At 47.1% G+C, this 12,328-nt stretch overlaps 6 protein-coding genes across 6 annotated transcripts; 4 read left to right on the top strand and 2 right to left on the bottom strand.

Moving 5' to 3' along the window:
* Positions 1 to 534: 534 nt before the first annotated feature.
* Positions 535 to 1,383, top strand: cbpA (putative calcineurin binding protein; the record flags this gene model as incomplete). Its single annotated transcript, XM_056719189.1, has 1 exon — positions 535 to 1,383. The coding sequence occupies one exon, from the start codon at positions 535 to 537 to the stop codon at positions 1,381 to 1,383; it is 849 nt and encodes a 282-aa protein (XP_056583324.1).
* Positions 1,384 to 2,143: 760 nt separating this feature from the next.
* Positions 2,144 to 3,281, bottom strand: N7517_001458 (DNA-directed RNA polymerase II core subunit RPB3; the record flags this gene model as incomplete). Its single annotated transcript, XM_056719188.1, has 3 exons — positions 2,144 to 2,531; positions 2,607 to 3,172; positions 3,228 to 3,281. 3 exons carry the CDS (start codon positions 3,279 to 3,281, stop codon positions 2,144 to 2,146), a joined length of 1,008 nt encoding a protein of 335 aa, XP_056583323.1.
* Positions 3,282 to 4,148: 867 nt separating this feature from the next.
* On the bottom strand, positions 4,149 to 4,730 carry N7517_001457 (NUDIX hydrolase; the record flags this gene model as incomplete). Its single annotated transcript, XM_056719187.1, has 2 exons — positions 4,149 to 4,576; positions 4,682 to 4,730. 2 exons carry the CDS (start codon positions 4,728 to 4,730, stop codon positions 4,149 to 4,151), a joined length of 477 nt encoding a protein of 158 aa, XP_056583322.1.
* A 1,062-nt stretch (positions 4,731 to 5,792) lies between these two features.
* Positions 5,793 to 7,733, top strand: N7517_001456 (arginyltransferase; the record flags this gene model as incomplete). The annotated part of the gene is made up of 9 exons (XM_056719186.1): positions 5,793 to 5,847; positions 6,030 to 6,074; positions 6,147 to 6,222; positions 6,275 to 6,460; positions 6,518 to 6,922; positions 6,989 to 7,086; positions 7,146 to 7,211; positions 7,293 to 7,543; positions 7,608 to 7,733. The coding sequence occupies 9 exons, from the start codon at positions 5,793 to 5,795 to the stop codon at positions 7,731 to 7,733; spliced, it is 1,308 nt and encodes a 435-aa protein (XP_056583321.1).
* Positions 7,734 to 10,592: 2,859 nt separating this feature from the next.
* N7517_001455 (undecaprenyl diphosphate synthase family protein) lies at positions 10,593 to 11,218 on the top strand (the record flags this gene model as incomplete). Its single annotated transcript, XM_056719185.1, has 3 exons — positions 10,593 to 10,676; positions 10,740 to 11,157; positions 11,202 to 11,218. 3 exons carry the CDS (start codon positions 10,593 to 10,595, stop codon positions 11,216 to 11,218), a joined length of 519 nt encoding a protein of 172 aa, XP_056583320.1.
* A 201-nt stretch (positions 11,219 to 11,419) lies between these two features.
* On the top strand, positions 11,420 to 11,923 carry N7517_001454 (uncharacterized protein; the record flags this gene model as incomplete). Its single annotated transcript, XM_056719184.1, has 2 exons — positions 11,420 to 11,542; positions 11,570 to 11,923. The coding sequence occupies 2 exons, from the start codon at positions 11,420 to 11,422 to the stop codon at positions 11,921 to 11,923; spliced, it is 477 nt and encodes a 158-aa protein (XP_056583319.1).
* Positions 11,924 to 12,328: the final 405 nt, after the last annotated feature.

Here is a 12,328-nt window from a genome sequence, read left to right as displayed (position 1 = left end):
GTCGAATGTTCCGGCAGAAAAGGGGCGGAGTTTCTATTGAGTCACGGGGTGTGGCTGATGCAAGTCAAACTGAATGCAATATTGATGTGGCGTGTGTGGCGCATGCACAGTGCTGAGAACGTTAATAGTCTATTCTAGTAAATTCCAGTAAATAAAGCAAAACAGGGTAAAATATAGTAGATCACACAGCCCTTTGATCTGAAAGAGTTAGGCTTAAGCTGGGAGCAGGTGGATCGACAGGAACGTGGAGGCGTGGAATGTAAGAGGCAGTGTAGGGGGAGGTGACGATACATACATTGCTGCGCCTCACCTTAAATTGAGTCTTTACTCTGCGTTCTTTATTAAAGAGAGGCAAATCCAGACACTTTTATCATCTTTTCCAAACCATTCTAAATCACTTTCGCCTCTAACAGTCTATTGGAAATTCTAGAACCTTTCTCTCAAACAGTTCTTATCCGGTGGCAACCTCCTTTATCTTCCTCTTATCCAACCTCTCCTCCAAACATACCCAACTCAAACCATACAACACATAAAATGGCTACTTCAGTTTCACCAAGATCGCTGGCTTCAGTGCCCGAATTCACTAGCTCACCCCCCTCCTCCTCACGACCATCCCTATCCCTCGATATCGCCAACATGCCCTCACTCTCCCAACCAACACCACCCTCCAACACCCTCCTAATCACCAATCTCCACGATCTACTCGTCTTCCAACCCCCAGCACTGGAAGAAATCCGCAACCAAATCACCGCCGTGGCACCTCTAAACTCCTTCTCTCCACTCCCCTCAATGCGTCGCATCGTGTGCTCCTTCCACAACGAGTCCGACGCCACCGCCGTACGCAAACTCCTGGACGGCAAGCGCCTGCTAAACCGCGACGTCCACCCCCGGATCTACTTCGGCGAGCCGACTGCAATCCTAGACGGCGGCCGACCAAAGCTCCTCGAAGCCCCGCAAGTCTCCAAGATGTTCTTTATCTCACCGCCGCCCAGCCCGCCGCACGGATGGGTCGTGCGCAACGAGGACCCGCCCAACAAGGAAGTCCACGCTACGGATCTGGCTCACGCGCTGTCCCAGCTGAATACGGACCAGACGCAGCCTGAGACTTCTGCAGCCGACCCCGCGACCCCGGTCTCTATCTCTTCTGATAAGCGCACGTCCAGCTGGCCGCTTGCGGGCTCCCAGCAGCGTAGCAGGAGCAGTACTATCATCTACAACCCCGAGGACCATGGCAATAGTCCCAATCTGCCAGCGGTCATGGTTGAGGATATGACGATGGATGTTGAAGATGTGGATATGGATTCTGAGATGAGCCCGATTGAGATGTCGGTTAACCACATGCCGCCTAAGACTTCTCGTCCGCCGCTTGAGTTGATGGAGTAGAGTGTTTCTAGGGATGATATTCTTTTGTGTTCTGCATTCTGGTTTTTTAGCGAGGCATGGTTGTGTATTGTGTATAGTCATTGCATCTGTGGCATGCCAGGCGTTGGGAACTGATGGGAATTTCAACTGTTTCAGGATTTATTGCTTGATTTTCATCGCTTTACACAGGACTATGGTTAATAAGATTTCAAAATAAACATATCTGATATTCATATCTCATCTCTCTTGATAGTTGCATCTGATAATCTATACTAATGTTTAATCTGACGTCTGGATAGTGAGCTCAGACATCCTTGTTGACAATCACATTATATGGTATGAACCTACATAAACCATTCATAGGGATCGTTAGATGAAACATAGATTAGAATCCACACTGCTCCGAAAGGTCCTAGCATAGTCATAGCCCGACGACCTATGCTAAGAAACAAGAGTATGCGGGGTTTCATGCTTGGTTAATATCTAGGGTATTGGCTGAGGTTTACGTTGTTTCCACTGGTATGCTACAGTAACCCTTCTATAAGAAAATATTTGGTAGTTTTAGCAAAAGGTCCATGATATTTAGTATTTTCAGGTTCACTGAACCAACTAGTAGATATTTGAGATACGGAGACCAGTCATTCTCTAGGATAAGAAGACCGTCCCCAACAGCAAAAGATACAAAGAACGGAAAACTCCAGAGTGCGCCCCCAATTCACCAGGAAATCAAAACTCCATTGCGCATGCTCGAGCTCTATTTTTCTTGCTGGGTTAAGCACGTTTAGAACCCATAGCTGCTCTGTCCGTAAGGCGTAGCACCATATGGTGTCTGTGCACTAGCGCCCCAAGCACTGGCCGCACCGTTTCCATAGGCAGTCATGTTTCCGTCAATGCCCTCAGGTGGCTCATAAGCATCAGGGTCATTGGCACCCATCATCTCAGCATCTTCAGCGCCTCCGGCGTGTCCATCCTCGCCTTCACCTAGGAGGACAGAGACGGTGGTTGCGAGCTTGCGCTGGAGCGACACAATACCCTGCTGGATGATCATATCTGGCTCGAGGTTGCCAATGCTCTCGACGTCAAAGTAGAAGCAGGTAGGCTCAGCATCGTAGTCAAAGGGCTGGTCAGGGTTGGCAGCAGGTTCCCAGGCAGCATTTTCAGAGACAGGCCTATAACAGTCATTGTTAGCGGATAGATCATAGCAACCTCCTAGATATCAAATCAACGCTAAAAAAAAAACGTACCATTCCTTTGCCGCATCCTGCTCATACCAGTAGTCCACATGGCGCAGGTTGTTGTTGGGGTCATATTCAAAGCCGACAGCGGCAGTGGGTGCCCACTTAGCATGTTCCTTAGCAGTTCCCTTCTTGGCCAGACAAGTCATCTTAATCTCCTGGCCTTTACGCAGCTTGCAGATCAAGGGACCCTTGTTCTCCGGGTCAGTAGTAACGGGATCACCAATCTTCTCGTTGATCCGCTCGCCGACGACAATCAGATCCCGCGCGTAGACGGACATGATACCACTACCGCAGCGCGCATGCAGAGACAGCGTCACGCTGCAGCGCACACAGTGGTCTTCGCAGTCGCAGTCTCGAGTGTAGTCGAGGTCTTGGTCGCAGTTGTAGGAGTTCAAGGGGATCATGCCGAGGCGGTGGGCGAGGAACTCATCGGGAAGGACTGAGGTGTTGCTTTCAATTTCAATCAGGTCGAGTGCCAAAGTGGGCACTTCGGCGAGGATGGTTCGTCGGAGGGAGTTGGCGAATGCGAGGTCGACTGCGGTCAGTCTGAAGTCGACGCGGTAGGGCTCCGCCTGTAGGATTTGTGAGTCTTTTATCCTGGTGCTCTGTGAATGTCTCTCGGCTTACTTCGCGGACTGTCACTTGGGGCCCTGTGGGCTCGAGATCCATTTCGTAATCCATGTTGGTATGTATGCGGCAGCGCTGCTCGCCGCCACCCTTGTCTGGAGCTGGAGGTGTTTATCCGCGGGTCATAAAAGTAAGAGGATAGACTGAAGAGTACGGCAGACAATGGTAAATGAGAGGGTAATGAGAACTGTTGTGGCAGATGATTCGAGCGCGAAGTTGTTGGCTTGAGGGCACGCGGATTTGCTCCCTCGGAGACAGCTTTTTGCGCTTTGCCTAATCGGGTCACACCCTCTGAAAAGTGCCAATATCAAGTCGTTCGTTTTTTTTTTTACATTTACATTTACATTCATGATGAGATAATTTCTTCTGTTCATTCCCTTCTTCTCTTTCTCAATTTAGAGAGTGGAGGAAGTGGTTCAGATTTGATTCAGTTGCTGGGTATAGACACTAGATCCAGCATCCAAAAAGCCACGCAAAAGACTGACATCTAGAACTAAGGGAAGTGCACTCGACTCAAATCTGGCAAGTGAAAAATTGCAAGCAATGGATTCAGATAAAATAATCCGATGCCACAGTTGATAAAATAAGGGATCCTCCAGTGCCAATGCAATAACGTCTCAAAGCCCTCAAGCCTGTTTGCAAAAGGCGTCTATCAGAGCGAGACAAAGCAAAACACGCAGACTCAGATGGTTCATTCGCAAATGAAACAGAGGACGGGTAGCGGCAGCCCGTTAAAAAGATGCAAAAAAAGGTAGACAAAGCCAATAGTAGAAGCGACGAAGCCACCGTTTTTTGGAGTTGGTCATGTCGAGTCATTATCAGGGAGTAGCTCTCTCAGGAAAGGGATGCACATAGAGATAGAAGAGTGAGGAGGGGAGAGAGGTCGATGTGCAAGAGAACTGAATGTGCACGCGATAGGGGCTACCGCTTCAACGAGCTGCGATTCAACGCTTCAAGCAACTCGGGTCGATTCGCGAGGGCAGTGGCAGCTTGAGCATAAGAGACCCATTGCCGTTTCCGCTTGTGCATCTCGGGCCACTCGGTTTCCTCTCGCTCAACGGAGACTTCAAAGAACTGATATGAGGCTTTGGGCGCTTGCGCCGTAAGAAGGCCGGAGGGTCTCATGTCCGGGATGAGTCCCAGATCTCTGATGACAACGCAGATAGCACCGGCTTCCTCCCAGGCCTCGCGGCATGCAGCCTGCTCTGCGGTTTTTTCATCGAGCTCCCATCCACCCTTGGGGAGCACCCAACCTCCGGGTCCTGCGGACTGAATCATGAGGACTTTGGTCTTGTCGGCGGAAATAGGGACAACGCCGGCTACCAGTCGCTCGCCTTTCGAACCGTACCCTATGACAAGCCGTTAGAGTCAGGGGACACAGGGACATTGTAGACGTAAGGGGGACGGGTTCCCCCCACGTGCGCAGCCGCAAAGCGACATCAGCGATAACTCACGTTGGTTTTTCCGCCCAACGCGGGCTTCCATAGACCGTATTTGAGCCATTGTGATAGACAATCGAATCTCCTTGGATTTACTCCGAGATTTGAGTGGGGAGAAAGGAAAGTCCCCGGGGAAATGAAGAAAGAGAGAAAAAGAGTGGAAAGACCAAGGATGTCAAAAAGATCAAGGAAAATCCGATAAATGATGCTCTCGCAAGCTCCCTCGGAGCCTGTCAGGTCTCTGAGGTGAGAGTGGAAGCTCCAGGTGTCTGGGGGGTGGTGTAGAGTAGCGGGAGTACAGCGCGAGGGCGGTCGGGGGGAATTTTTTTTTTCCCTTTGGATGTTGCGGAGTTCAATGGAGATCAGGTCTTCCCGTTCATGCCTGACGGGGGATTGAAATGGTAAGTGGAAATAGGCATGGTTTTGAAAAGAAGATCTGAGAAATGGGAGGTTATTGAGGAATGGAGAAATGGAGAGAAGTGGGAATGGAGGGGCACCGGCGGCGCAGTCCGGGAAAAGAGTCAAGGTACGTTGCTTTTTTTTTTCCTCCTTTTTTTTAATTTTCTTTTTGAATATTTACAGTCTTTGTTACATACACTAGAGTCATAGTCATAGAAAGAGTACGGAGTAGTAATGAGTTCAATGACCTTGGACTTTTCTCCTGTTCACTTTATATATGGTCATGTGACTCTCCAGATCAAAGAACTATTTGAGATGTTTATGCTCGATTTTACTATATTTGCTATAATCTGCTATAATCTGCTATAATCTGCCATAATCTGCTATAATCTGCTATAATTCCATATAGTCTACTATGAGTTACTACAAATTCAAACCCGAAATGTGCGGGTAATGAGCCTCTTCAAACCTACGGGATTTGCTGGTACCGAGATGGGGGAAACTCGGATGATTTGACCAGAAACTATAAGATCGGCTATGTGGCTTGAGAGATGAGATACATATACGGCTAAAAAAGCTATAGACCTAAAAATGCATCAGTCCACATAAACGTAGATATATCCCCCTTACCGTATAGACCGTATTTACAAACCCCCGACTTTCCCGACTTACCACTTTTAATCTCCTCCCCCCTTATACAACTTGCACGCCAACACATCTCTGAAAGATGCAACGGGTTGACGCCGAACGCGCGCGAGAGTTGTCGCTATTCCGTCCACTAGGTAGGTCTCATATGTCCCACTCTCCTGCAGGGAACCACTGAGATAAACCTCTGTTACCCCGTGGCGCTTCCACTGGCCCAGAGCGCTACCACTTAGGGGAATTCGGCGGGGATATCAACGCCAATGCAGCTCTTTCGTCCAACCCCTCTTATGCAGAGACTAATGTGATGTGATCCTGTCAGGTTACCAAAAGAACTCGTGTGGTTACTGCAAGTCCAAAGATGGAAGTTTGTTGTCCCTTGTTTCTTTTTTTGTTCTTTCAGGGCTAGAAAAGGTTATGGGATGCTGACACGTAAAAGGTGAATCGTACTACACCAATTCCACGTCCGTACTCCCGGAACATTATGAAGAGCTGATCAATGGCGGCTGGCGGCGGTATGATTCCCCGGTTTAATTTCCCTGTAACCCACCAGACTGACATCTTTAGATCGGGAAATCTCTACTACAAACAAAACCTACTTCGGTCTTGTTGTCCTCACTATACTTTGAGACTAGAGGCATCCGCTTATCGGCCCCGCCGCGATCAACGTAAGGCCATTAACAAGTGGAACAAATTCATCCTAGGTCCCGAGTATATGCGAAAGGCAGCCCGGCTTTGTCCGCAAACCCGCGAGTATGCAACTCTATATTTAGTAAATTTGATATCAGATTTTGGCTAACCAACGCACAGAGAGAAAAAGCATCGCAAGTGCAACTTCGACCTTCTGTCAGCTGTCCACCAGAGCGAGTACGACCACGTCAAACGGCCAATCGACCCTGCTACCAAGCTTCCCATTGAACCAGCGCACCGCTTCGAAATCACCATTGAAGGTGACTCTGTGTCGCAGGCAAAGTTCGAGCTGTTCCTCAAGTACCAAACGGCCATCCACAAAGAGGATGTCTCTCACTGGAAACCCAAGGACTTTCAACGCTTCTTATGCGCAGGCATCAAGCGAACCCCGAATCCCCTAACGGCCAACAATACTTCTGAGAAGAAACTCGGTTCATGGCATCAGTGCTATCGTCTTGATGGCGAGCTCATTGCTGTTGCAGTATTGGACCTAGTCCCCAATGGTGTCAGCTCCGTCTACGTCTTGTAAGCTGATGGCTGACTACACCCCCGAAACACCGAAGTATGTGATAAGCTGACAGTACCATGCAGTTATGATCCCGCCTACGAGCAATGGGAAATTGGCAAGCTGAGCGCCATGCGCGAAATTGCCTTCTCGGTCGAGAATCAGTATATGTACTACTACATGGGTAGGTTGCAATTGTGGAACTAGTCCCTGTTTGATGCATTTCTAACGCTCGAAATATAGGGTACTACATCCACACCTGCCAGAAGATGCGTTACAAGGCCAATTTCCGCCCCCAGTACATTCTTGGTATGTCCCACTCGTGTCTTAGTACTCTTTGTACCACATGAAAATTGTGCACAACATCTGACCCTTTTCTCTGTTACTCAGACCCTGAATCCTGCGAATGGGACCCACTTGATGGCGAAATGACAGAGAAGCTTAATTCCCGTTTCTATGTCTCTTTGTCTCGGGACCGATCATCTTCCCCTGCGCCTCAAGTCCCGAAAAATGATGCCGATCTAGAAGAGGTTTCCCTCTTTGATATCGGTATGCCCGGTGTTCTTACTGTCCCCGAAGTGGAAGCACTGGACCTGGATCATTGGCTGCTGTTCTTCAATGGCAACTTTGTACACATGAAGGTACGCATTTATCTTTTATCTGAGCCCCCTGAGTCAGATGGACGTCTTTACTAAACTCAATTAGGATCTGGTTAAATGGGAAACCATGTCAATGACTTCGCCAATGTCTATCAAGGGAATCGTCGCTGAGTTAGCCGCAGTTCTAGGACCTAAAATTGTCCGAAACAGCGCAGTGGACTTGCTCGGTTGATCAAATACGATGTTTCAGGGACAAACTTTGAGCATAGGTTCACTATCACCAAGACCAACTGGGATTACAAAGCACCAGGAAAGGAAATGGAACAGAATAGATTAATTGTGTAGAAGAATTCATTCATGTGCAATTCAATCAACCCCACCAAATGAAGATAGTCTCTCCTAGATCCCAACAATACAACCCTTAGCACCAAACGTTCTTAATTCATAGAAGCTCCCGGCTTATATTGGTGGCCTTAGGCCCACAATGAGGTCAGGATCATGTAGCCAGTCAAAATCTCTCTTCTCTGCCTTTGTCGTGACTCCAACAAGCTTTTTCTCTCTATAAAAGTCTCCATTGAATGTCGTTTCCCTGGGTATATACTATATTTATAAGCTATATGACACAAAGTGTCTACTATAATCCCTCACCTTGATACGTGTTGTGTATAATCGCTCTTTCCTCTCCACGCGTACCTACCTAACTAGGAAGCCACGGCTTAGTTATTGAAATCCCGTCCGCAAAATCTCTTCTTCTTCTCTCTTCATACTTCTCTCATCTTTCTACCACTCATACCCTCTCACTCGGGCCATCTTTTGGCACCTGGGAATCCTGAAATCTTGGATCGTGCCTCATATATGCTGGCCCTCAAAAGGGAGGTGCTCGGCCAGGTTTAAAGTCGCAAAGCACAGGCTCCGTCCATGGGTGGGGGGAATACCCGATTTCCTTGTAAGAAGTACCTACCAGAGATTCAAAAAAACTCTGCTAACTCTACAAGTATCGATTCCAGTGGACCGGACTAGGCAGATGCTCGGATATTGGGCAGCTTTGATAGCCCCTTATAAGAGGGTCGCGGTAAACGAATCGAAATGGAGATTCATTTAGGGCATATTTCAGGATAAGACCAGGCATCCCTTTTCCTATACTTCCAGGGATATCTTGGTGGTCGGGAGATACGCCACAACAAACGCACGTCTTGCTCTGTCAACCAAATCGAATACCATTCCGACCTCCTCGATGCACGCCATTGAACCCTCCCTCGAATTTTTCTTCTCGTCATCGGCCAAATCAAGTCCCACCCACTCCCCCTTACTTTCAATTCTCCCCGGTCATATCCAATGTCGTTCAACAGAGCAATCTCAAGCCAGATGGAAACGACCTCTGGCTATTCAAAGTGAAGGATCAATCAAAGCGGAGGTTCCGCGCCGGTGCGATAGTGTCTCTTCACACTGTGATCATGTTTGAGATTCGTGACGGCTTCAAATATGCAGGGGCAAGATAGGGCCTGCCAGCCAGCAGTTCTGTCCCCTTTATCTAATATACGACAAGAACGAATCTATGCCAACTCAAAAGTCTTCGACCCCCTGCCAGATAGCGGGACGAGGCCTTCTTGCACCAAGTAGTTTAGCTAGTGCTGAGCATGAAGAGATACGAGAGAAGGGTCGACGGATACAACCTTGGGTGTGATGCTTTTGTGGAACTTCGACTAGCCACTGAATTCCCGATGCGAACCCTGCAATGGACGATTCAAGTTGAACGAGTTTTTGAGGAAGTCTCGACTGGAAGCAGGTGCTGATCAGCAAATGTGCAGCCATTAGAGTTGTCTTAGCTTTGTGTGGGAAACATCTTGTCTTCAAGTCAAAGACTCGTACTGACGTTACATCTAATTGCGCGGAGTCTAAGGTGGATCCTATATGGTTGAATATTATGCAATAAAATCTAAAGTGACTTCGGCTGTGAGAGGGGGCTAGAATCGGCGAACGCTCTATGGTTAAGGCAAATGTCTTCTTTCGCCACAAATCCATACGGGAAGTTGATTTTGCATTGATATCATGTAGCTAATTCGCTAAACAAATCACGCCGAATTTACAATCATTCTTCTCATGAGCCAATATGCTCAGCAACCACTACAAGAAATAACCCATATGATTCAAGAAGAACACCAAATATTAAAGCATAATGAATAATGAACATAACGTGTCTCAGGCGAGATTTAGACCGAAATGCTGCCGCTCGCACAAGCCTCAGGAGGGTACTTATAACCAGCAACCAATCCCATCAGAACCTGGAGTTTTTGATGAACACCTTGGATGCATTTCGAACTCACGGCCGGTGCAACAGCCGGTTTATGTAGTACGCTATTTCTCGATACAACACCGCATACGCAAAGCCAACCCACAGAGCCATACCTGAGGGTAGCATAGGGTAGCACCAGTGGCACTTATCAAGAGACATAATGAGTAGTGATTAGTCGTCTTTCTAGCCTTGGAGGTCATCGATTTCAATGTTGCTTTTGCTTCTTTTTTGTGTCTTCCTACATAAATATGTAGATATGTAGGTAACCCCAGAGGTTCCAAGCTTGACCTCGAGACATGATACTAGTTATGTAATAAAGCTATTTCTGCCTCAAAGACTAGTGGGATTAAGAGTATGAAGTGCTTATGGCACCTATATAGCACCCGGTAAGTGCAATTGAGATAATTGAGACATCAATGAGCCAAATCACTGATATTACATGCCCTTGATGTTGGTACATGTACATGTGCTAGCGACCTTAATGTAGATATGATTGTGTATTAGAACTCTCTACGATTGGACAATATCAAGTATTTGGAATAAATCCGACGGTCTTAAATCATACATGCGAGTAGCTTGTGAAACGTGTTTGCGGATCTTTCGAGAATAGAAGCTCGAGCTCTGTATAAGCTCCACAGGCTGAGATCTACTTTTCGATTTTCCTTACATCTCCCACTTGATACAATGCACCTCTTCCATACCATCTATAAAGCTTTGGAAAATACTTTCATATACGTCAATCAATTTGCATTGGCGACGTTATCCCAAGGTCCCATCCCACGTCATGTAGCGTTCAAAATGGATGGAAACCGACGATACGCAAAAGAGAACTCTATTTCCATCGCAGCAGGTTACTTGGCTGGTGCAAAAACTCTTATGAAGGTAAACTATCATGCCAATATTCCGACTTTATATTATCAACCATTGAGATAACCGAGAAAACAGATATTGGATCTATGCTTCGACTGCGGAATCAATGCTATATCCCTCTACGCCTTTAGCCTTGAGAACTTCCACAGACCTAAAGAGCAGATCGATATTCTCATGAAGCTGCTAGATGGGACACTTGGAGAGATTGGCGAGAATGATCCATTGGTGAAGAAACACGGTATTAAAATCCGGGTATTGGGCCGTTTGGAATTGCTAGAAGAAAGCGCTCTAAGGGCTATTGCCAAGGCTATGGATGCTACGAAGAACAACCAGGGCAAGGTTTTGAATATCTGTGTCGCTTATACTGGCAGGGATGAGATTGCCTCTGCTATCAGGGAGAGTGTTTCTGAATTTGATTTCCCTGATAAGATTACGGTAAAGTCTCTGACAGAAAACATGTTTGTGGACTTTCCACCCCTGGACATTTTGATACGTACGTCGGGGGTCTGCCGTTTGAGTGATTTTATGCTCTGGCAGTGCCACCAAGATACTGATATCGAGGTCGTGGGGATGAATTGGCCTGATCTTGGAAGATGGGATATAGGTTTGATTTTGTTGAGATGGCAAAGCAGAAGAAGAGCTATGTCTTATGTGTGATTTGAGTTGTTTCATGTTGGCATTATGCAAGATCAACGTGTTTCATAAAGAAGAGCGATATTGACGGATAGGAGCCGTAACCAAATAAATGGCATACAATGACCCATGAGGCGCGGTGTCGGATCTTCCTCACAAATCGCCTAACCAAGGAACAGACCCAGAGACTCCAGGAGATCAGGGTGGAGCCCGATGAATTCGATGCCCTTCGTTATGATGAATGGGTCAATGATTATCAGGATTTGCCTTAGAAGAACGGGGAAGCAGGCATGACTGATGGGAAAGTCAAAGATATCTGGGAGATCATCAACGCCTACCTCATCTGGTGCGAGTCAGATGACCCTCTTATCTTTGTCTTTATTGATGCACAGTTTGCACCCGACCAAACGGTCATCCTGGTCAGAGCAGATGTGTGTAATGATTGTGACCCCGAACATGAACTCCTCAGGCATATGCCTTTTTTTGCGCTTAAGGGGCTTCCAGTTTATGCGCATCCCCATACAGCTCACATGTTCGCGTGGAAAAAAAATGAAATGATTGATGGCGAATGGTCAAGCTATCGAAGGCCGGGCTGGCTGTCACCGAGTTTACTACCTGACGGATAATGACTGCATACATCCATGAATAGTCCCTGGTCACACATAAACAAGCCACCTGTGCGGTTTACTTTTACCACCTTTTCATCTTTCTATGTGTTAAAATAAAACCAAAAAGGTGTAATGACATGCAAAAAGAGACCCAAAGAGACATACAAAAAGGGCAGAGGCATACAAATTTTCTTGTCATGACCGGGGTAATAGTACGCTGAGTCTTGCCCAGGTCCTGTTGTTTTCTGCCATAAAAGACTCTCTGAATCACATCCCTTTGTCTCTCATCTCTCTTCTCAATAAATTCGACCTTGCCTTTATTTTCTCAGTTTGCCTCTCCTTCTACAATATACCCGTCGAACGGCCCAAAGTATGGGGTTTACAAATGGATTCTCTTCAACTCGATTATATTATTGTTATATA

The sequence above is a fragment of the Penicillium concentricum genome (assembly GCF_028827145.1).
Source record: "Penicillium concentricum strain IBT 3081 chromosome Unknown utg000001l_segment0_segment0, whole genome shotgun sequence".
NCBI classification, from domain to species: domain Eukaryota; kingdom Fungi; phylum Ascomycota; class Eurotiomycetes; order Eurotiales; family Aspergillaceae; genus Penicillium; species Penicillium concentricum.
Note: the sequence above shows the minus strand (reverse complement) of the source record. Positions and strands in the feature narration are given on the sequence as shown.